Here is a 24,403-nt window from a genome sequence, read left to right as displayed (position 1 = left end):
TGTTCTCCAGCCAAATTACAAACGAACCACACAATGTGGCAGCATAAAAGACTTGAAACCCTATAGGCTTTGCATTGTCGCCTGCTGTGATGTGACAATGCAGATATTTCAAGCGGCTCCCATGACAAGACTTAGGTATGCAAAGAGGACTGACAAGACTGAGAGACTGGTATTTGGCCTACTTATAAAAACTACAGAGACTTGTAGATTTAAGGAATTTGTGTAAGCAACTGTGCTCTCAGAATAACCAAAACCCTAGATCTTCAAGTCAGATGGGAGTCGTCAAGGAGTAAAGTTTACCCAACCAAGCAATAGTATATCCACAGGGCTAAGATACCACAGACATGACTGCAACACAATCTCATTTGCAGCTGTGAAGTCCAGAGGTCAGACACAAATCAAAGCCAACTTATTTCTCTCATTTTAGTTTGTGACAAAAAGCAGCGGGAATGGCATCACTACTTCATTTGATTATTGAAATATCATCTTGTACATCCTCTGCAGATGGTTCTCAGGACTTCATTCAAGGGATACATCTTACTCGCTCATGTCTCCTGATGATGCTTAGGGAGAGGAATGGGGTTGAGATTGCTCAGAACAGGCCTTCTTATTCGAGAAGAAGGACCCTTGTTTGAGAAAAGCCCCTTTTCTAATGAAAGAACACCCTCTCATTTTATCGCATTGTAGTGAACCATAAGATGTTGTTGAAAATCAGTCCTTCTACTCAAGTTCTGTGTTTTGAGTATGGAAGGGAAAAGATGGATAATTTTGACCCACAAACCTGCTGTGATTTTTACTGTTTAGTCAGTGGCACTCCTAAAAGTGTCCAGTGCCCAGTCAGGCACCTTCCTCAGTACTGGATTCCCAAGACCAATGACACAGTTTCAAAGTTAAAACCCACTCCAGTTCTCCATGTTGAGTGAGAGAGAGGTTTTAATTAGCCCTGATTATCACCCAGAGCCTTAACCTATTCCTCTTCTTAGATAAATACTTTCTTAGTGTGAAATGCTCTTTAATTTGCTGGAAATGTAACTGCCTTCAATTAGCAAAGGTTTTATCTTGCAGCTTGCTCTGCTGTTTTAGCTTACAGGAATGGAAACATTAAATCCGTGGGACTTTATCCCTTCCATTCTAGGAGGTGTGAGACATGAAAGGCGCCCTTGCTTTGAAACTAAGATGATTGGATCAGTGGGTTTCTGATCTCTTCTCAAGCTATGGTTGGGAATTGACATTGGTCTCACATTGCAACAAAAGTCAATGTTTGTTTGAGGTAAGAGGTGTGGTTTGTCAACTACAGCAACATGGAAACCCATTGCAGAGAAATATTGACCATTTGAACAGAAAACATCTTGCCAACAGACCTAATAGAATTGAAAGCACCTTTGCCTTCACTGTCTAAAATAGTATTCCAGTCTGGGGTAGAATCTCCAATTACATGTTATTTTTCCTTATTCTTTTTATGTAGAAATTGTCCATCCTTCCTCATGTAACACAGCCTGATTATCCTCACCCCAAATAACCACAGCACTTTCAGTTTACTAAAGAACATATTTGACAATTTTCAAAGTCAAGTCATTTCAGCAGAAAACAGGTTGTTGAGTGTAAAAAGATGCTTTAGTGAACACGAATTTGCACATTCCTGCAGGAAAATACATTTTAAATGGAATCCTGCTATCAGGAACACCTTAATCATGTTTTTCTTTCAAAGTAGAATTTGAGACCAAAACATTCTCATACTGTAAAGAAATTTATCATTTATTATTTATATTCTTGGTGTGGTGATGGTCTACTAGAATTAACAATATGTAAAACAACAGAAAGAAGATAAAAGTCACTGTTTTACTCTGGGCACATGGTAAATAGTGATTTCTAGTAATGGCAGATAAGCACTTTTCGCCTCACATTTGGTGGGACCATTTGGTTTTGTGGTTGGCTCAGGCCGTGCTGTCTGTTGTTAACTATGGGGAATGTCTTCCATGAGGATATTGGATGGAATTCCGCTCAAGTTCCAATGCTGAAGTTCTCTGGTGGCTGTCAAATCTGTCTTGAAGGAGCCCATTGTATCATTTTGGGAACAAGATGGAGGGACATGCATTGATGACAGGCCACATACTTAATCAATTTACTTTTTTGTCATTGTGGTTTACAGGTTTAAGTTGAGCAAAATCCTCTGGATGCAACAGTTGACACGTCCCAACTCTTAATCTTTCCTTTGTTCAATAATTATTGCCATATGAGGCCACATACGATCATATTACTAGCAAGCAAAATAGAGTTGTGTGTAATTGTAGCTGGATCCTGCAGAACTGTCCCCATTAGTTTATGCACAGATCATCAGATTTCTAATGGTATAGAGATTGATGAGTTGTCAGCTAATCTAAGTTGAGAGATCTAGAAAGTTAAAGAAGTGATGTATTAGGTAAGCACAATATGACCTCTCAAATGCCACTTCATCACTGCTTACCATGCCTTTGCCAAAGCCACAAGCATAGTAATGCAGTCCATTGGTAACATGAGCAAGATTCTTGAACAGGAATTTAAAAGCAGCTATTTGCCAGTTGGAAAGTCACCTCAGTTGGAGAATGCAAGCCCTTTTTTGCACCAACTTCTACTGATCTGCTTAACTGAAAAACACATCTTGACTTTCACTTAAAATCAGATTAGCGACTGAATGAGTTGATCTGATGTATCAAGTGTTGGTGTGAGAGCTTTATTTAGCTTGGCCAAGGGGCTTTTGAAAAGTGCTCAGTGTGTAGTATAATGGCTAAAGTTTTGACAGGACTTGTTTAGTAACACCCTCTGCAGTCAAAGATTCACACATTCATTGTTTACTTTATGAGAGTGGAACTTGATGACCCTGTCTTTTCATACTCTCAGTTTAACACTTTCCTCAGTGCCTTAACCCTTTTACCGTTTCCATAGAAGACAAAATGTTCCGACTATATGCAATTGAAACTGTGTTAGAGCATTTCCTGCAATTAAATTAACGATAAGGACTGTGGTCCTTGGCAAGTGGTCCTGATTCGAGTAGGACAAGTGGATACATAGACAATATCTATATTTTAAAGGTCACATGACATGAAAAATAACCTCCTAAAATGAAGTTAACATTAACCTTCCCTTAGTTCCCCTAGCCTGCCTTCGGTCCCCCAGTGGCTAGAATTTTCGATAGGTGTAAACCAAGCCCTGGGTGTTCTTCTCCGCCTTTGACAAAATGAAGGCTCAATTGCTCTGTTTGAAAATCTCCTCCTAGGGACGAAGATAGGAGCAAGGTTACCTCCCCTCCCTCTGCTTAGCCCGCCCAGATCATCTGGTCCGCCCATGAGAAACTGAGCTACCACCTTGCAAGGGCGAGTGCGATATCGTTTTTTCCTGGAGAGACATCATGGCGAGCAAACAAACGAATCATAACAGTTGCTCAGTGCTTGGATGTACAAATGCAAGCACAAATCGTTTTTTAGTTCCTTCATCCGAGCCTCTGCACAACCAGTATCTCAATTTTATTTTCGCTGGAAATGCGCCGACACAACTTCCCAAAGTTTTGTATGTCTGCGCCAAACATTTCAGCCACTACTGTTTCCTCAACTTGAGCCAACACAAAGCTGGCCTTGCTGAAATTAAATTCTGGATCATTACTAAATCTCCTTGGTCAAGCTAAAAACCTTGGACAAGTAAGTTAACTAACGCTATATCATTTTGTTGCTTTACTGTATATGGTTACCGAGCTTGCTACCCTTAGAAGGTGGCTGTAACATTAGTTCTGCAGCCAACAGCTGAGTTACTGTTGCTAATGTAAAGGTAGGTGGCATCAAGTGTGTGTGTGTGAATACAAACGCTGTAACGCGAGTGTTGTACACTTCTTTGTTATTTGGATAACCGTTCTGCTGTTGGTGTTATGGCTCGCGATATCCGACTTTCTCCTCATTGAAATGACTATGAGTGTGCACCTCTGTAAAACCGTGATCAGATGAGAATGGCTAAATTCGAGGCATCTTACAGCAACGGGGGCTACGAGCCATTGCAATACATCCGTTGTAAACATTAGCGCATGTTGCCGCCCCTCTCCTCCTCTTTAGCATTTAAAGCTACAGACACAGAAACAGCGCATTTTGAGGAAAGCTCATTGAGGGACTGCTCGTAGTGGCTGTAATTATGCACCAAGGCTGAATTTCGGGAAAGATACTTCAGATACAGTAGAAGGGAACCACTAAGTCCTATATAAAAGCATCAAAAAACAGCATATGTGACCTTCAAACATTCTCTTAGAAATTTGGTTCTTCAATACTGCAAAACCAATACATTATTGAACAGTGTACATAGAACATGCTAATAAATATATTTTTAAATAGTTTGATATCACAAGTTCTGAAATGCTCACACTTATTTATTTCATACATCACTCATGTAATTATTCACTCTCGCAGTCTTTCACTTCCACACCTGTATTGTTTTACTCAAATATGAGTAAACATCACAGTTCATCTACAGACACTTTTCCCTTGTGCTCTGTAGTAAGCATCCCTAGTATTCCTTTGACTCTGTTTCTGTGTCCAGTTTCAGGAGCTGCTGGTGGACAGAGACACCCTGCTGACCTCCAATCGAAGCTTGGCCGAGGAGAGCCTCACTCGGCGACCCTACCTCAACAATGGCAAACTCCAGCTGTCTGAGAAGTACGGGGAGCTATCCAATTTGGCAACTGTCTGCCAGGAAAAGCAGTGCCGGTTGGGTGAGTTTGCACACGTGTTCAAGAAGCATTGGATTGTAGGGTAGGAAGGTGACAAACACAGGGTTTCAATCTCAGACAGGAAGTTGATGGAATATTAACTGTCAGATGTGATAATATTTTTGGGGGAGAACCAAGTCTGGATGAGAGTATATGGAAATTATTATTATAAATGATCTGCATGCTGCATGATCACAGATCTGAGAATTAGGATTTTATCAGCTGCTGTGGCATAAATTTTTTTATGTCCGCCACAGCAACTACAATGTTTTTGTATTTACAGCCAAACAACCTCTGGGCGTGTGTGCATTTGCGCCGTTGGAACAACATCACCAAGAAACACGATTCCATAGCTACACGCCTGGTTGTAGGCTATGTTTAATTTATAAAATTGTGTTGACCTGTGTCGCGACCTCTGTGTGGATTGTTATGCCATATGACTGGCTGACTGGCTCCTGGCATCGTTGGTATTCAAAGATGGCCCGGGTGACCCGTCTGGTTCAGTCCCCAAATTGAGCTGCCTTCTCGCTAAAGGAGCAGCTTATTAGGGTTCCTCCGGTAGGAGAACCCTATCGTTATTAGGATCCCTCCGTAATGAGGAAACCTATTCTTATTGGGGTGTGCATGCCTTCGGCTAGCACAAACCATTGTTATCTCACATATATATTATTATTGTGAGAATGCTGTTAAGCATTCTCACTATTGTTTTTCTGTTTCTCTTTATTATTATTCCAACTTCTTAGTTCTTCCGTAGGTTTTTTGGCCTTTAACTAGTCCTGCATACTTTCACCGATTTCTACAATTTTGGTATCAAAACGTTCAGCTCCTTCAGGAGATGATGGCTATGATTCTGGTATTTCTCACTTTTATACTTTTTAATGAATTAAGGTTTTTGTGCAAATTATTGTCCCATTAAAAGTAATGGTAAATCCTTTCAAATCATTAAAAAGCTTCCTCCTCTTTCAAACTTAACTGCTTCAGCATACTTTCAGCTAGAGACACCATTCAAACTTTAAAATGTTCACAAGACATTCAGCTATTCCCAAATGATTCAGCTTTTTCAAATATTCAGCCAATTTTGAATTGTGACAGTTTGAAATACATGAAAAATGTTGCTCCTTCTTGATTTTTATGATTGAGCAGCCAGCAGAGTGGCACACTCTGCTGGCTGCTCTTTTTCTGATATTCAACGAAATTGTCAAAATAATTCCTCTGACGTTCATATAGTTTAACTTACAAAAACAAGTTTTACCTTAAAATGTAGGAAAACGTGTCCTCTTTCAGCCAATGTAACTACTAAAGAGCTCACATTTACAGATGTTCAGCTTTGAGCCTTGAAGCGAGAGCAGCCTTTCAAATTATCTCACTAACTTCAATGGAGAGGTGGGTAAAATTCTTCAGATAATTTCGAAAGTAGACGTGTTTTTAAACTGCCGGTAGAGTCGTATTTCTGACCGCACGGACATATAAAGGACATGTCTGGTTTCGGGAGTGTCTTGGGTCTCGGACGTATAGTTTTGCGTCTAGGTTAACTTGTTTGAGGTGTGGATTACAGCTAAATGTGTGATTCTCTGCCCAGCTTGTTAGCGAGCACAGCTGCGCCATCACCGTGGCAACCAAACAGACACGCACCATGAAAGCAGAATTGGGTGACGTTTTGGAAACTGCCAAAAGAGTTGTTTTTCTGACTGCACAGATATCAATGGTTTCGGCAGAGTCTTGGGTCTCGGAAAATATCCTTATTTTTTGGATTGGACGTACAGTTTTGCTTCTAGGTTAACTTGTTTGAGGTGTGGATGCTAGGTAAATGTTTGTTATTGTCATAATTGAGCTAGCCTGATGGCTCTCCATAACTAATAACGGTTCGACTTTTTTCCACAATCGACCAAATTGGCCAAACAACAAGGTATGTACATTGAGCTTAAAGTGTCAATAACCTAGCTAGATCGTTTTTATTTTAGCAAGTTTTACAGAAATATGCAAAAATCGAAGCTCAAGACAGTCATAGCTGACCATCACGAACGAGCCGTGGCTGGGGTAAGTGTTTGCTGCAGCTGGCGTTAATCCTACCTTTAAAATACTTCGTAACTGAAGAGTATTTACTTTTTATTGGCGATATTGACAACAGAGGTTAAGGAACTTGTCCTTAATCAAAAGATGGTCTCCATTTTCAATTTGAAGGAGTTGATGTAGCTTATGTAGGAAATCTTCCATTGCATCCTCTCTGTAGCTTCATGCCTTCGGTTATTATTCAAGCCTACAGTGCGGTGTTAATACATACCACTTTGACACACTTGCAAGAAATGATCCGCTGGTTAGATGTAGCATGATCTTATTATTTACGTATAAAAAACTCACCAGGGACAACGACAACATCGGCAACCCTGCACTATTTATTATTATGATGTCATCTTAAATTAAGTGTCTGAACAGGACTGGGTGTGCAGGCACGCATGATTAGTTTCTCCTCCGTTTGAAACTGAAACCTAGATTCTGGGTTAGAAATGTTGCCAACGACCAACGGTTGCTCCGTTACAAGAAACAAGGAACCAATCCGATTGGCCAACGCTCTTCACTGTTCCACTGTCCTTCCACAAGTACTTTCCAGCTCTGAAAAGAGTTCCAGAAACTGAATTTCTGCAAATGTTTCCCTCTTCTCAACATATTTAGCATCTTTAAATGACTTCATTTTATAAGGATGAAAAATAATTCAAAATATGAACATCATTCATCTCCCATCTCCTTCTTTAAACCTTCAACTTTTTCTGCTCGGACTTATAACTTTTTTTCAGCCATTTAATCAATTCTGCCTTTTTTCCAGCAAGTTCAAGTAATTCCAGTGTTGTCCTTTTACCTTCATATTCGTTCAACCCAGACTTCAGCAACTGGTATTCTGCTCAATTTAAAAATGTTCCTGCCGCTCATCTTTCTGAATTTTTCCCCTTTTTGTTTTGCATTTTTCTTCTTCTTTTTTTCTGTTTTCTGCCTTCATCTTACTCCAGGTCTTTTCAAAAATAAATTTCATAGCAGTATCTTCCAACTGCCAGTACTTTTGCATTATTTCCTTCTTTTCTGCCTTCATCTTGCTGCAGGTCTTTTCTAACATACATTTCAGGCCTTTAGAAACTCCAGCAAATATTTTTTTGCTAAATGTTCACATTTGTATACATTGTTTCTCTTCTATCAGATTTTTTTCACGTTGTTTTGCATTTTTCTGCCTTCGTCCTGCTCCAGCCCCTATTTAAAATACCTTTCGGTCACTTTGAAGCTTCAGCTTATAACTTTCTGAAAAATTTCACAATTTTCAGCTTTTTTAGCATGTTCAGCTATCCCCATTCAGGTTTCCAGCATTCTCACTGCTGTTTCACAGGAACAGCCTTTTCTAGTTATTATTATATCAACTTCTTAGTTCTTCCGCCGTTTTTTTAGCCTTTAACTAGTCCTGCATACTTTCACCGATTCCTACAATTTTTGTATCAAAACGTTCAGCTCCTTCAGGAGATGTTGCCCATGACTTGTGATATTTCTCACTTTTATACCTTTTAAAGAATTAAGGTTTTTGTGCAAATTATTGTCCCATTGAAAGTAATGGTAAATCCTTTCAAATCATTAAAAATATGCCTCCTCTTTCAAACGTAACTGCTTCAGCATACTTTCAGCTAGAGACACCATTCAAACTTTAAAATGTTCACAAGACATTCAGCTATTCCCAAATGATTCAGCTTTTTCAAATATTCAGCCAATTTTGAATTGTGACAGTTTGAAATACATGAAAAATGTTGCTCCTTCTTGATTTTTATGATTGAGCAGCCAGCAGAGTGGCACACTCTGCTGGCTGCTCTTTTTCTGATATTCAACTAAATTGTCAAACTAATTCCTTTGACGTTCATATAGTTTAACTTACAGAAACAAGTTTTACCTTAAAATGTAGGAAAACTTGTCCTCTTTCAGCCAATTTAACTACTAAAGAGCTCACATTTATAGATTTTCAGTTTTGAGCCTTGAAGCGAGAGCAGCCTTTCAAATTCTCTCACTAACTTCAATGGAGAGGTGGGTAAAATTCATCAAAGAATTTCGAAAGTAGACGTGTTTTTAAACTGCCGGTAGAGTCGTATTTCTGACCGCACAGACATATAAAGGACATGTCTGGTTTCGGCAGAGTCTTTGGTCTCGGAAAATATCCTAATTTTTTGGATTGGACATATAGTTTTGCATCTAGGTTAACTTGTTTGAGGTGTGGATTCCAGCTAAATGTGTTTTTCTCTCTGCCCAGCTCGTTAGCGATCACAGCTGCGCCATCACCGTGGCAACCAAACAGACACGCACCATGAAAGCAGAATTGGGTGACGTTTTGGAAACTGCCAAAAGAGTTGTACTTCTGACCGCACAGACACATAAAGGATATCAATGGTTTTGGCAGAGTCTTGGGTCTCGGAAAATATCCTTATTTTTGGGATTGGATGTACAGTTTTGCGTCTAGGTTAACTTGTTTGAGGTGTGGATTCTAGCTACATTTCTCATAATCGAGCTAGCGCGATGGCTCTCCATAACTAAAAACGGTTTGACTTTTTTTCCACAATCGACCAAACAAGCTATGTACATAGAGCTTAAAGTGTACATAATCTAGCTAGATAGTTTTTATTTTTGTAAGTTTTACAGAAATCTGCAAAAATCGAAGCTCACTGTCATAGCTGACCGTCACAAACAGCCAAACCAGGCCTTGGGTAAGTGTTTGCTGCACTGCTGGCGTTAATCCTACGAACAAACGCTAAGTAACTGGAAAACTTTTACTGTTTTCTTTTACTGATGATATTGAACACATATGTAGAGTAACTTGTCTTTACTCTAAATATCTTCTCCGTTTTCAATTTGAAGTTGTACATCTAGCTTATGTAGGAAATCTTCCATTGCATCCTCTCTAGCTTCACGCCTTCGGTTATTATTCAAGCCTACGGTGTTAATACATACCACTTTGACACACTTGCAAGAAATGATCCGCTGCTTAGATGTATCATGATCTTGTTATTTACGTATAAAAAACTCACCAGGGAAAACGACAACATCGGCAACCCTGCACTATGAATTATTATTTTGATGTCATCTTAGTGTCTGAACAGGACTGGGTTTGCAGTTACGCATGATTAGTTTCTCCTCCGTCTTGAACCTGAAACTTAGATTCTAGGTTAGAAATGTTGCCAGTCTGTTGCCAATGACCAACAGTTGCTACCTTTTTCCAGCAAGTTCAAGTCATTCCAATGTTGTCCTTTTACCTTCAAATTCGTTCAACCCAGACTTCAGCAACTGGAGCAGAGTGCACCAGCTGGGCGTACGCCTGGACGTATGCTACGTCCGACGTAGAATTGAAAGTTACAACTAACTTAAAGTTATGACTAGTGCACCAGTTAGACTTAAGCCCTTTATGTGCTGCACCTGGGTGTACATTTTACGCCTAGTGGGGAGCAGGCGTAAGTTGGAAAATCGGACCAATATCCTATCCATGGTAGTAGGGAGGACAATAGAACGCGTCATTTTTGGCCTAGGCTAACCAACTGTCAAATACTGTGGAACGCTGGTAGCAAACGCATTAAATCGAATGCTAAGTTAGCCTGAATGTAGCTAAGAACGTCACTGAGAAATCTGGCACCGGAATTTTAAGGTCCACGTCCTTTTCTTACCTCTATAACTAGCGACTACTATCGAGATATTAAAAACAAACATGCCAGTTAACATGTAGACACTTACCCCTTAATGCTATCAAATGTTGGTTGCAATACATATTGAGGAAGTGTGTGAAAATAATGTTTATAGTTTTTGCTGCTTTGGCTACATTTCATAGAAGGCCGGGAGACATATCTTAAATGAAAGAGTAGGTTGTTTTCTTCAAAATAAGGTATATTTAGTCAATTTTAAAACATATACATTTTGAGAAAAATCAAGTTGAAGACATGTTGCTGAAAATCCCATAGGAATGCATTGAAATCTGAACGTTCTATTGAGAAAAAGGTTGGTTTTTCCCTTGTAACTTTTTCCCGCATGTCGGCACCACCCTGATACTTCCTGGAAAGCAAGGTTACGTATAAAGACGTCATCAGTCAAATTTTAAAGAAAATCGAAAGACATACATTTTGTGTTTTGGCTCCTTGAATGAGTCTTTCAGAAACCTGTGACGTCAGACGTTTTGAGCCTCTGTAACTCCCGCGCTTGACTGATGTTAAGTTGCTTCTAATGCTCACATCAACTGATTGACATCATTTGTGTGCTACTAGCCTTACTATATATACCCGTATGTGGATGCAAGTATCGGTCATGGTTACTGGTTTAAAAAAATAAATATGTTTGACACTTAACATGTATCTTTACAGTGTGCAGAACAAAAAACAAAGGTAGGTAATATAAAACCCACTCTCTTGGTGACTTTTAAATAAATGTTTCTACCGAAATGATTCATGGTAGTGATATGCAAATGTTCTTGTCACGTAGCACAAATCGGAACCAATCATAACCTTTTTTGTCTGTCAGGAAATGCAAAACTTCAAAAAAAAGTGTGAATATTCTTTCTTTCTGGCAATCAATTTTGCAAGAAAAGAAATTCTATGGCAGATAAAAAAACAAGAACTACTGAAATTGCATTCATAGGTGAGAGGGAGCAACACATAGCCACTTGCAAAAGTTTAGGTATCATTTTAGATCCAAATAGTCTTAGGGTTTGTGGTAAATTACCATTAGAAACCTTAACAAATGGGATCATGATAGACATTATCACGCGTAGTCACAAATTAGTATTTCAAATGCCAGCGCACCTTGTAACGTTTAATATAATTAAAAATAACTTTAAACTCCACGAACATGACTTTGATGATAAAATATGGAACAGAGTACATACTGTTACTGTAAGTAAACTGATGAAACGATTTGATAATTTAGTCAGAGTTAGTGATAAAGAATCGTGTCTCGGTGTGGTGTTTGAGCTACTGCCTCCATAATATGGGCGTGAAGTTGTAGAAACTCCGCCCAAGCGTCTCATGATGCCAATGAGACAAGTCAAAATGACATTTTTTATGTTAGAGAAGCTAATGATTTAGTAATTGGTTTACAGGAACAAGTTAGCATTGTTAACGCCACTAATATAGAGTACCAAATAGTAGAAGTAGATAAATCAACTAAGGAACTTAAATATATGTGGCTTTAAATATACCAGGCCGAGAAAGAAAGAAAAGTCTGGTCAACGTAGCCTACGTAACATACATAGAAAAATTAAGAGGAAAGACAATCACATAGATCACCTTGAAGTTCGATGTAAAGGGAATTTGCAATTGTTCGAGCAGGTAAATGCAGAGCTCAAAACAGAGAGAGATTAGAGCAGAATATTGACAGCTTGCAATTCCAAATGTTTGTTTTAGGGTAAAAGATAATAGCAAAACCCACAAGAGGAAAGATGTAACTTTACCGGACAAAATGACCAATTTAAATGACCAAATACTGTAGGCCTACTGGCAGGGCCGCCCATAGAAATGGCTGGGCCCCTGAAAAAGTCCAGTGAATGCCCCCCCCCCCCAATAGGTCTTTAGGCTACTTATATTAACGCATGTACGTGTGCTCTCTCTCTACATAAGACATATGTAAACTCCCATTACTGAGACTTACTCAGTAATGGGAGCTACATTATAGAAAAACAAATTCAAAAACAAATATAAACATCTTTATACATAAAACTTAAACATAAAGTTTAATAAATATAACTGAGGCCTTAAAGGGGCAATTGACTGGGTTTTTTGGGTATTTCACACTGTTCCTTAAGGTCTCCGAATAGGGTATGTAACATTGGTTGGGTTGAAAATGGCCCGGGTGCTGTTCTATGCCCTCTGACAGATCCTCTGAAATGTTCCCGGGAAAAAACACTAGCTTTTCTCCTTTTATGGTATGCTCATTAATATTTAGATAAGCTGCGCGCTGATTGGTTGGTTATCAACGAGTGAAGCTGGGAGCAAAAACGCAACACGGCCAACAGCAGCACTCGCTGAAACACCGAAGTTGGAGACTTGAAATAAAAATGCGCAAATAAATCTATTGTGTCTACACAACACTGTTTTCAACAGATTGACTATATATCATTTGAAAAGATAGCATTACTTGTTTCCACTTCTGTTGTTGAAGCAAACGGATTTACTTAGGTGGGTAGAACGTTAGGCTACAGCTTAGCAACCAAACCATATCGTGATTCTACTCAGCTTCAGTTAGCTAGCTAGGCTAGCTCTAGATATCTTGCTGTAAAATAACATGACAAAGATCTGGACAAACATGCATCTTGAATTGTAGATTTTCATTACACAGGTTATTTATTTGAATGAAACAGTCAGGAACATGAATCAACGTTAGCCCAATTGCCAATAAACTAGGCTAAATTATCACACATTCTACCTATGCTCTTGCGTTAACTAGAAAGCTAAACTTGTTTACATGCCTACAGTCTAGGTATTACTAGTAACAGTTACTAGCAATGCTAACGTATCCTGTATCTAGAACCTGCCTTTCTCCAGTTCTTTCAAATAGATTATCTAGACAGGCATTAGCAATAAGCCAGACTGCAGTTCGTTTTCTGGCTATTTTTCGGAAGCTTCCCTCTAATGCCGACTACAGCTAGTCTAGCTAGAGTCATTTGATGTGTGTAGAAACGTATTTAGCATTCTACCTGGTATGCTATATACAGGAAACGTTAGCATTGCTAATAACTGTTAGCACAACATCATACTGTCCTTATAGCTTGCGGTTGAAATGAGCATACGGTTGGAACAGCACCTCTTTCCAGGTTCAGCTTCCTAGCATATCCTGCTTGAAATTGTCCAAGGTTGTCAAAACTGTCTTGGGTGAAATGTTCAGAGCAAATGAATGATTGAGTGTCGAACTTCGCCGGGATCTTCTCATAGACAACAGCAGCCATGCCTGTTGAATGTTTGGCTCCTTGGGAAGACTGTTAGCCTTCCCTGTACAGCCTGGAACACAGCATCTACGACCGTGGTCCATTTTCAATATCCTTGTTATAATTCAAAACGTTCTTCTTTGCAATTCCTTATAAGTAGCCTACACAGAGCAGCGCGCAGCTAAACTAGTATCGGAGATAGACGCTACCTCGGGCTGGTCTGGATGTAAATTCTGGGGCGTGACAAAGATACAGACCAGAGCCAATAAGAGGGCGATCACCGGTCCTACGTAGGACCGGTGGCTTTGTTGAAAAGCTAGCGTTTTACAGCCAAATTTTTTCTTTTTGAGATTTGAATAGGAAAGAGGTGTCAATGGACTTTGATATTCACGGTATGTTCAGTTTACCCTCCGAACTGTCTTTTTTCAACAATGACAAGGTAAAATCGGTTTTGCAGTCAATTGCCCCTTTAACAACTTGTGTGGCACCGCGCCAGACACACACACACATAAAATTAACAATTTGACACACTGAGATCTGCTACACTCACACCACATTTTCTAGTATAAAATGCAATTTACCTGCCTTCATCTTTGCCTGTTATACAGCTATCTTCCTTGTCTTTCTGGATGCAAAGTCTTTTATAATGTATTTGAAGTCAATTTGTTTAGCCATTTCACACGCAATGGCAAGTATTGTGATTGAGCCTCTCCTGGCTCATTGTGGAGCGCAAGTCATTTTTATGATTTTGAGTTTACTTAAGGACCTTTCTCCTCCTGCCACAGTTAAGTGGTTAAGGTAAAGTGCAGAATATCCTCAGAGCAATGAGCAATGCAGAACATGCGCTTTCTCAGTGTCAGCTTTGCTCAAACTAGCTTCCTCTTGGCTAGCATCGTGGCTACTGCTGCTCGTCTCTGCCATAGATGTATCGATGGTCTCTGCAGCCTGGCTGGGAGCATCTTTCGAAGTTGACTGGAAAGCAAGCAACAACAACCATTATCTAGCATTGTCACCGGCTAACTTGGTCAAGCGTTATGTTGTGTAGTCTGTCCTGTACCCTGACTCTGTTTAATAATCAACACTTGGTCCAACCCTGCGTTCGCACCACTCGTTACAAAGGGTGAGGTCTTCACCGGTTAAGACAACAATACAATGTTTATGTTTGCTTTTTTTAAGTAGGCCCTAATCGTGAGTATTTCAGTTCAAAATAAAATTAGTTATCATTTCTTAAAATATTTAGGAAGAAACATGATTATTGCTGGCATCGCGGCTGGGCCCCACCACGGCCCCAGAAAGTTTTCCCATATATGGGCGCCTACTGAACATGTATTAGCAATGAATGATAGGTATAGAACGCTTGTTATAAAGCTTAGAGAGTGGCAGGCAGACAGCAGGCAGTTTATGAAGGGTGAGGTCACTCTGTTTGAGGATGTAGACATCCACAGGGGACCCATCTTAGATATGTTGTTGGAGTCAACATCAGAAGAGTTTGATGCTATGACTCAACAAGTTCTAGAACTTGTATCTGCTAGTTTAGTGAAAGTTTGCTGTAGGTTGGTAGCAGACCACTTGGAACATGGACGGTATGATGATGTGTCTGAAGATCAGTATCATGTCCTCAGATCAGTGCCCAAAACAAATGTTTCATGCGAGAGGGATTTTGGGATATTTGATTAGATCAAAGTTCAGGGCAAGTAAAATAGCATTAGAGGGTATGGTCATGTTTAAGCAGAATAGGTCCTGGGAATGGTTGTCAGGGTTAGATCCAGATAGAAAAGCTGAAGTTCTCGCCTCAGCTCGGACATCTGTGAAAGGATTTATAAATAGGTTTGTAGTCTTGCAATTGGTATGTAATATTCAGACTGTATTGGGTAAATACTCATTTGTTTGGTTTTAGCATTTGGTTGTCTGATCAAGTGGGCCTGTGCGGCACTGACAGACTTAGCTTTGCAGTGTGTCATTTAGCTATTGGTTTGTAATATTGAGGCTTTGTGGTAGCTTGAGGATATTCATGATGGACCATTTTGTGATATGAGACAGGGGGCCCCAGTAGGGGGTGACTCCCTGTTAAGCCAAATGGTCTGCCATAATATCTGATAGCTGCATTGGGTAAGTAGTAGTAGTATTTGTTTGGTTTTAGCATTGGGTTGTCTGATCAAGTGGGCCTGTGCGGACACAGACAGACTTAGCTTTGCAATATTAAAACGGACTATGTCTATAAAAGTAGATACAGGTAGGATTAGAAGTAGTAGCTGATTTAAACTGTTGTATTCTATTTGAGTTAATTAAGCAATAAGCCCCAAGAGGCCGTGGTTTACGCTGATTTTAGAACAGGTAAGGGGAGTTGTTAGGCACGACGCGAAGCGGTCAGTGGAAAAAACATCCTTGTCATCTCTTTCTGCCTGAAACAGACGCCTAAGTCTGAACACGGCCAAAAGTACCATAATGATAACATGATTTACATCTCAGAAATCTTCATATGAAAAATCTACATTAAGCTTATTATTATCAATATGAAAGAATGCTCAGTGCATCTCCATGTCTCCTGATATAGGTGGTAGAGATTGAGAGTGAGTCAGAGGCAGGGGCAGCATGCAGGGGCAGTGGTGACAGCTCTGTTGCTGAGGTGAGTGCTGAAAGGTGACAGTTAGTTGAAGATGTCCCATTGCTTATTGGGAAGTTTAGTTTTCAAAATATTTTAATGTCCAGCCCCTCAGTATATGTATAACAACTATGGTAAATAGTTGTGGTAAATGCACCAGAATGCGGGAAATTGCATCTACATCTCAAAAAATTCTAGGGGAGAAACCCCCAGACCCCCCGCATAATGTGTGTGTCCCCACTCTCAAAATCCTGCTGACGCCCATGGCTACAGTTCTGTCTTCAATGCCACAGCTATGGCTAAACTTTATTATGTCTTATTACACGGCTGTTCTTTAATGCTGTAGAATGCTCCATTCACTTGAATGGGGCTTCCCAACGTTCTGCGGTGAACAATTTTCTCATATTTGACCGTTGCTATGCACATTTGACCGCTGTCAAGGGAAGTGGCCTTTTTGCCTCGGATTCACGTCTTTTGTAGCACTCCGCAAGTAGTCCGGTAACTTTTCAACCCCAGCGTACTCTGTTGCTTAGCGACGTCAGCTGATTTGAAGCCTAAAGAATGTTGAAAGTGTATGAAGTTCAACATCTTTGGCGTACTATTTCTCTGCTGATCAACAATACGAATGGTAACAAATACATTGTAAAAAGACACACTGTGTTAAGTTATTTTTGTTGGCAAGTAGCCGTGTAATAAGCGGGATAACGCATAGAACGCCGGTCATTATTGGGAAAATAAGCCCCTTCAGGGCGAAACGAAACCCTTACGCTTCGCGTCGGGGTGCTGTTCGCCCTGTCGGGGCTTATTTTCCCGATAATGACCGGCGTTCTATACATTATCCCTTACAAAAGAAACATTCTAATTTCCGGCACTTTCAAACAATCAGTGAAGTGTTGATAGCAACGGCAGCTAACTTGCCTCTAGCAAACTGCTTTTTAATTAGCCATGTCCCCCTAAATTAATATCAAACTTATTTACGTTTTGGGGGGGCTTATTTTCAGTTAGCAGACGGTACTATTTGAATCGCAATTCCATCTGAAATACTGCCAGTGACAACGTTGTTACAGTAGCTTGTTTCAAAGGGGGTTCCTTGTTTCAAAGGGTGTTCTTAATGAATTATGCAATATGAGTAGGCTAAATGCTGGAAAATATCACTAGAAGGGAAAACGGACCCACCTGCAACCGACGCAAGCAAGCACACCCTACAATTTCCCCAGAAATTGTACCCTCTCTAGTTGTTGTTGTTATTGTTATTATTATTATGAGGATTCCTCCGTATTATTGGTGGCCAAGCAGCGAAGCGGCAAAGCCACCTAAGTGTTTCTACCTTTTCTTATTATTGGTGGCCAAGCAGCAAAGCTTCAAAGCCACATAAGTGTTTCTACCTTTTCTTATTTGTGTTGCTCACGCCTTCGGTGAGCACAACCTTTTGTTCTCTCACATATATACATTTATTATTATTTTTATTTTCCCACCCTTGAGGGTCTGTCAATATTTGGACTACATAGATAACGTTTTTGTCAAAAGTTTTTCTTGGTATTGATTGAGTTGCTTGTGTTTTTATGTACCTTCCGTTGCATGGTTCAAGTTGAAATTAAGTTTTTAAGGGAATCAGTGCAAGCCTAACGTTGCAACGTCAGCACAAGTTAGCAACGATGCATAAATACGACGTGCATAGATGTAGTAAGACTGTTGCGCACAGTACTGGCACTATCATACATTTAAGTAATTCAAGACTTGCATGTACAGTAAGTAATTTCACATTAAATAATGTATTTAAACTCAAGCTTGTGTGGTGTGTCGCTGTCTTCAATACCACAGCCTAAACTTAAACATTTTTCATTTCCGGCGCATTCAAACAATCCCCTTAAGTTTGGCTAGCAACAGCAGCTAGGCTAATTGCTCGTAGCACAATTTACCGAGGTCAGTAACTCCACCGTGCAGGGCTCTAGTCTAGCTAATAATACTGCCTGTGACAGAAGCTCGTTTCAAGGGGGTTCAGCTTGTTTCAAAGGTGGTTATTAATGAATGAATGCAAATATGAGTGGGCTAAATGCTTGAAAATATCACTACTGTAGAAGGGAAAAACTTAAGGTGACGTCTAAGTCATATAGGTTGGGTTCATTCTACATTTAGTACAGGGACAGGCTACACTCAGGGTCGGCCCAAGCCTTTATGGGGCCCTAAGCAGAATTGATTCGGGGCCCCTCTGAGTCGCTTTAAAAATAAATTACATTAAACTGTAATTTAATGTGCTCTTGGGGGCCCTCTGGTGGCCACGGGGGCCCTAAGCAGCCGCTTAGTTCATTTATGCCTTGGGGCGGCCCTGGCTACACTTAAATTTTTTATATTTTGAATTGTACATAGGCAGCAACTAATGTAGGATATGATCTTAAATCCATGCAATCTTCATAAATAATACATAGGCATTTTTATATGAAATATACAGAAATATCAGTTGTAAACATAGCAGTTAATAAATGGTCCCATCTGCAACCGATGCAAGCAAGCACACCCTACAATTTCCCCAGAAATTGTACCCTGTCTAGTTAATCTTCATCTCCCATTGGAGTCTATGGCAGCCCGTAGAACCGTATGGCAAAAAGTTGTGAAATTTAGCACACTCATTAAGGACAGTCCCTTCTTTATTTACACCAAGTTTCATGTCTCCCATTGGAGCACTCTAGTACCACCAACGGGTCAAAGTTTGATTTGCGTTTACACACCTTATCTCTCCCATGCGTTACTTTGTGTATTCCATGCCTGGGAATTGCTCAATTGGCTGAGATGTGCTGGTAAGCAAAGGGTTGTAGGTTCAAAACCAGTCAGAGGCATAGTTTTTTATTTTTTGTTCTGACAAAACGGTTTCTAGTCTTCCGATAAATCCTCCGGTAGTAAAACATAGCAATGCGTGTTTATTTGAGCCCATCACAACAGTCCAATCGTCTGTTTAGCGAGACTGTGTAAACCACTGCAAAACAAGCCAGGTTCACTACAGTAGCTAGCTACTGGAGGTCAGATGGCTGAGCCGTTAGGGAGTCGGGCTATGAATCAGAAGGTTGTTGGTTCGATTCCCGCCCGTGCCAAATGATGTTGTGTCCTTGGGCAAGGCACTTCATCCTACTTGCCTATATCCCTGTACTTACTGTAAGTCGCTCTGGATAAGACCGTCTGCTAAAATGACTAAATGTACTTGTAGTCTACGCATGGTAGAGATAACGCTAATGGTTATCTCTAATGAAGTAAATTGATTGTTCAGGTGGATGCCAGGTTACTGAACATGACAATATTCAACACTGGGAATAGCTCAATGGGCTGGGATGGTGACCTGTATAGTATAAGGTTCGAATCCAGCCATAATCTTATGGCCTTTCATCATTTTGATTATCTGTTTAGTTCAATGGGATGACATCATTCTGAAGTCCCACAAACAATTTCACCTTGGTATGTCAAAATATGATTGAATTAGAGCAGTTTCAACGTTGGCTGAATCTAACAACGCTCACCACAGGAGAAACAGCGTACTTTTTTATACAATTACTGAACATAACATTACTCAACACTGATAATAGCTCAATGGGCTGGGATGGTGACCTGTAAAGTATAAAGTATTAGGGTGGAATCCAGCCATTATATTTTGGCCTGTCATAATTTTTATTATCTGTTTAGTCAAACAGGACGACATCATTCTGAAATACCCTGCACAAATTTATGCAATTTCACCTTGAAATTCCTTACCTTTGTCGCAAAGCTGACCAAAGCTAATACTCTGCCCTTTCTATTCATACAATCTCAACAGTTGGTGTGTAGCAGAGACGATAGAGACTGACTTGTAACCTTATGCTCATGAGTTCAAATCCCCATTCAGCCTATTGTTGTTGGCCAAACATGAAGTAGTTTTGCTCTCTTGTTGTCCAACTCTCGATCTTCTACAGTGTACATGTTTATAATATTTTGCGGAGGAACCTGCATTGCTGCTTGCAGCTATATTTATTAGGGTTCCTCCGTCAGGAGGACTATTGTAATTGTTGGTATTACTATTATTCTTGTAATTTATCTAATTACAGGGTTCCCGCGGGGTCTTAAAAAGTCTAAAAAAGTCTTAAATTCGTAACTTTAAATTTAAGGCCTTAAAAAGTCTTAAAAACGTCCCTATTTTCATCCGAGGTCTTAAATTTCATTTTGTCAGGTCTTAAAAAGGTATTACTCTCGTTAATTTCCAGACACGCAGGCTGCAGAAAGTTATTACAAGGTAGCAAAAAAGTATTGAGTCGTAGCCTACAAAGCGAGTCTTTGCTACAAACAAAACCAGCAGAACGCTGCCCTCCAAACGTTGGTTTGGTGTGTTGTATTTCTTTCTGGAGGATAGCCGTACGCGGGGATAAAACTACAAATCCTGTGATAACTGCAATACCTGCATGCGAAATACGTCTGCGCTTCCTCAGAGTTTGTTTAAATTCGGCGACGTGTGGAAAATGGGAAAGTGTACTTTCAACGAGACATGAGTTGCATTCGACATGGACTGAATTCATGCAGCGGCACAGCCGGCTGCAGACGACGCCGGCGCTGCATGAAGTCGAACGCACCTATGGCTAGAGATCACAGCGATTTCCGCTGTTGGTTACAAGCACTACCCAGCTCCAGGCTCGCTGCAAACTTTGCCCCAAAAATATTCAATTTGGTTACTAATGTGATTGCTTTATCTGTAAATTAAATGTATGCTTTTTTTAATTTAAATGAATTCCATTCATAGAAATTACATGTTTTTTCAGTCTTTTGATTTAAATATTTTTCGGGTAATGCGTTGTGTAGGTCTTAAATTTAAATCTCTATGGTCTTAAAATGTCTTAAAAAGGTCTTAAATTTGACTTACTGAAACCTGCAAGAACCCTGCATTAACACATTGGTAAAAAGTTTTGAAATTTAGCATATTGATACAACATGCCACAACTACGGCCCAAACACAGACTGGCCCACATCAGACCATAGGGGGCGCCACAGGCCACGCCCAAATGTCCACTTTTCAGAGTGATTGCATTTCCACCCCATTGCTCAAATTCTTCTGAAACTTAGTGTGCATGCCTTATTTCTCATGGCAAACAAAAAAGCCTCAAGGACCCATAAGGTCCGCCTGATGGATTTTCCTGTACAGTGATAATTTGGGAAAAACTTCCAAATTCCTCTTCTCTTGAACCAAAGGTCTAATTAACTTGAAATTTTGAACAGATATGTATCATTGACGTATTATTATTGTTTATATATAGCAATTGAATAAAATACAAAATGGCTGAAAGGGGTGTATTTATTTATTTATGTATGTAAATGTCCACATTGCCTCAATATGTTTGTGTCCCTAAATCAAATGTCATTTTGAATGATGGGTTTTCAAACCTAATAGGCTTTAAGGTGACACGCCCCTGAAGTACCATAAACAATTTCACCTTGATATGTCAAAATATGACTGAATTACAGCTGTTTGAACTTGGACCAAATCTGACAATGCTCGCCATTGGAGAAACAGCTTTTTTTCTTATCCAGTTACTGAACTTTGTGTATTCCATTAGCCTGGTCCTAACCAGACCCTCGTGCATTTCATTTGTACAGAGGGTCTGGGATGTCTCGATTGACAAACGTTAACTTCCTTGAAGGCGGGTCCTCTGTTGAAGTTTAAAACTATTGGATCCGCCACTCTGATTTGCCATAACCAATCGCAAGCGTTCGCCTTAGCCAACTCCTTCACCACTACTGTAACGGAGCTAGCTGCCGTAGCTGGAAAATCCAACTTTTCCCGAACCCCTATGGGGATGAGGGCCACAACATAATGGCCACCAACAAAACTCAGCAAGGAATGTTCTTGCTCCGGCTTTAACCTATATTCGGCAGCGTTGCCACAACGGCAGAATAGTTTCGCTCGCATCTTTCTCCGCCGCCATTACTGAACTACTCAAACAAGTGCACGACATTAACGTCATCGTTCTCAGCCACTCCCTCTGTTCGCTGATTGGACCTACAAAAAATGTGTTTCTGGAAACCGACTTCAGAACCGACATCCCAGACCTAGTACAGAAGCAAAATCCAAATTGAGCGGAAGTACGTAGGAGGGCAGAGCCAGGCTAGTATTCCATGCCTGGTAATGGCTCAATTGGCAATTGAATCAAATACAAAATGGCTGAAAGAGGTGTATTTATGTAAATGTACACTTTGCCTGTGATAATTTTGAATACTTATTTAGTTAAACAGGCTGACATCCTTCTGAAATACCATGCGCAATTTCATGCAATTTCACCTTGAAATGTCAACCGTTTCTTAACCTTTGTCCCACAGCTGACCAAAAACTAATACTCATATCATGCAGTCGGCATCCTTGGGTACCCAGCATAAAGTGGGGCATGTCAAAAAACGCAAAGACTTGTGGAAAATAGTTTGGTTACAAAAGCCGTGCGAGGGATTTCAGTTGTTGTGTTCGTTCAGTTGGATGTTTGTAATGTTATTGTTGGTTAGTTATAATAATCGTTGGTCACCCTGATTGAGTATGTTGTGTAGTTTAATCGGACCAGAGAATCGGCTGCTATACAGTCATCGACTATTCTCGCAAGGAGCTGAATATGAGCGCTGCCCTAGCTCAGTTGCCCACATGACTATTATTAGTTGTGCATTGACTGAGAGTCTGGAAAGAGATCAACTCAAGAAGAGTTTCAATATCCTATAAAAAGTTAATACTTAGCCCTTCCTAATTATACAGTCTCAGCAGTTGGTGTGTAGCAGAGATGCTAGAGTGACTGACTTGTTACCTTATGCTCATGAATTCAAATCCCCGTTCAGCCTATTGTTGATGGCCAAACATTAAGTCGTTTTGCTCTCTTGTTGTCCAAGTCTCGATCTTCTACAGTGTACATGTTTATAATATTTTGCCATTTTGCGGAGGAACTCGCATCGCTGCTTGCAGCTATATTTTGAATTGTTATTTCAGTTAGCAAAAATACTAAATATTATTGTGTTTCTGCCTGGTTCCTTTTTGGCAGTGTTCAAAGCTGGCTGTTTTCTCACAGTTTTTATCCGTCTGAGTGAAGCCTGACAGGGTCATGTTGAGCGTATCGAGGGAGAAGAACATATTTTTGAAACACAGACAAAAAAGTTTATTCTTTTTAAATGCTGGCCTCCAAGGCCAAAGCAGACACAAGCCAAAGGTAACTCCGACCCTTAAACCACAGAACCTTAGGGAAAGCCAGGTTCCTAACCTCCATGGTTTAAGTAAGTGTATGGGGATGGTGTGAGGTGGCCCACACTGTCGCTCCTCGCATTTACGACGAGACCACGAGGCCCCAACAGAAGGTTTGTACTAAGAAGAAATATATCAGAATTCACAGCCTCCCCCTCCCTCTTTCTTCTCTTAAACAGTAATCTCCGTTTGAACTCTTTGCTGAGGTTTTTAACACCCAGGTGAGCGCTGGGAATGAATGATTTAGATTATGTAGATTTGGGAACAAGGGGGGGGGGGGGAGTACAAAGTCAAGATTAGTTTTTACTCTCTCAGGTGCATCAATTTATGCAGTAGATATGAGGACTAGCATAGGAAGGAGTTTGCACCTGGCGGATCCCCCATGTCAAGTGCAGTCCCTGGCCCCCATTCCAATACAACCTCCAATACAACCAGCCAGTATGTTCCTCCAGTCAAACCAGACAAGGAGATATGAATTATTTGTTGACTCTTAATCCCCCTCTCCTCCTCCCTCCATCTTCCCAATGTTGTACAGTCTAACTGGTGCCGCAAAGGTTGCTCGAAGGCCTTTTGTCTTCTTGTTCTCCTGCTAGCTGGTAGTTCAAAGACAAGGGCAAGTTTCAGATGATTGTACAGAGTGGCTTCAGAAAGTTGGTGAGGCAGGCCCACCATTTTCAGGATGAGTTTGAGCCTCCAACTGTGTGCAAACCAAACTAGCTAATGGTCATGGGAAACACATTGGGCACATCAAGTGCCAGCAGGAAGTGAGACCAGTTGTCAGGGGATTTGGAGGCTACGGCAAGGGGCCTTGTCTTTGCTTAGCAGTCATGTTGTTGACAGGGGGACTATAAAACTGCACCAGAGGGTCTGTGCGAGAGTCCACTTGAGCACTTTATCTGAGCTATAGTCATTTTGGAGAGGAAGTCTTATAAATCTCTTTCC

General features: G+C 40.3%; 1 protein-coding gene across 1 annotated transcript in view; it reads left to right on the top strand.

Annotated features, from left to right (window-relative positions):
* The window catches only part of vps37d (VPS37D subunit of ESCRT-I), a 36,019-nt gene that overhangs the window by 2,438 nt on the left and 9,178 nt on the right, over positions 1-24,403 (top strand). Inside the window, exon 2 of the mRNA XM_047022248.1 lies at positions 4,555-4,726. Within this exon, the coding sequence (XP_046878204.1) occupies positions 4,555-4,726 (172 nt within the window). The remainder of the gene's footprint in view (positions 1-4,554; positions 4,727-24,403) is intronic.

The sequence above is a fragment of the Hypomesus transpacificus genome, chromosome 6, assembly GCF_021917145.1.
Source record: "Hypomesus transpacificus isolate Combined female chromosome 6, fHypTra1, whole genome shotgun sequence".
In the NCBI taxonomy this organism is placed as follows: Eukaryota; Metazoa; Chordata; class Actinopteri; order Osmeriformes; family Osmeridae; genus Hypomesus; species Hypomesus transpacificus.
This window is presented reverse-complemented; position numbering and strand designations above follow the sequence as displayed.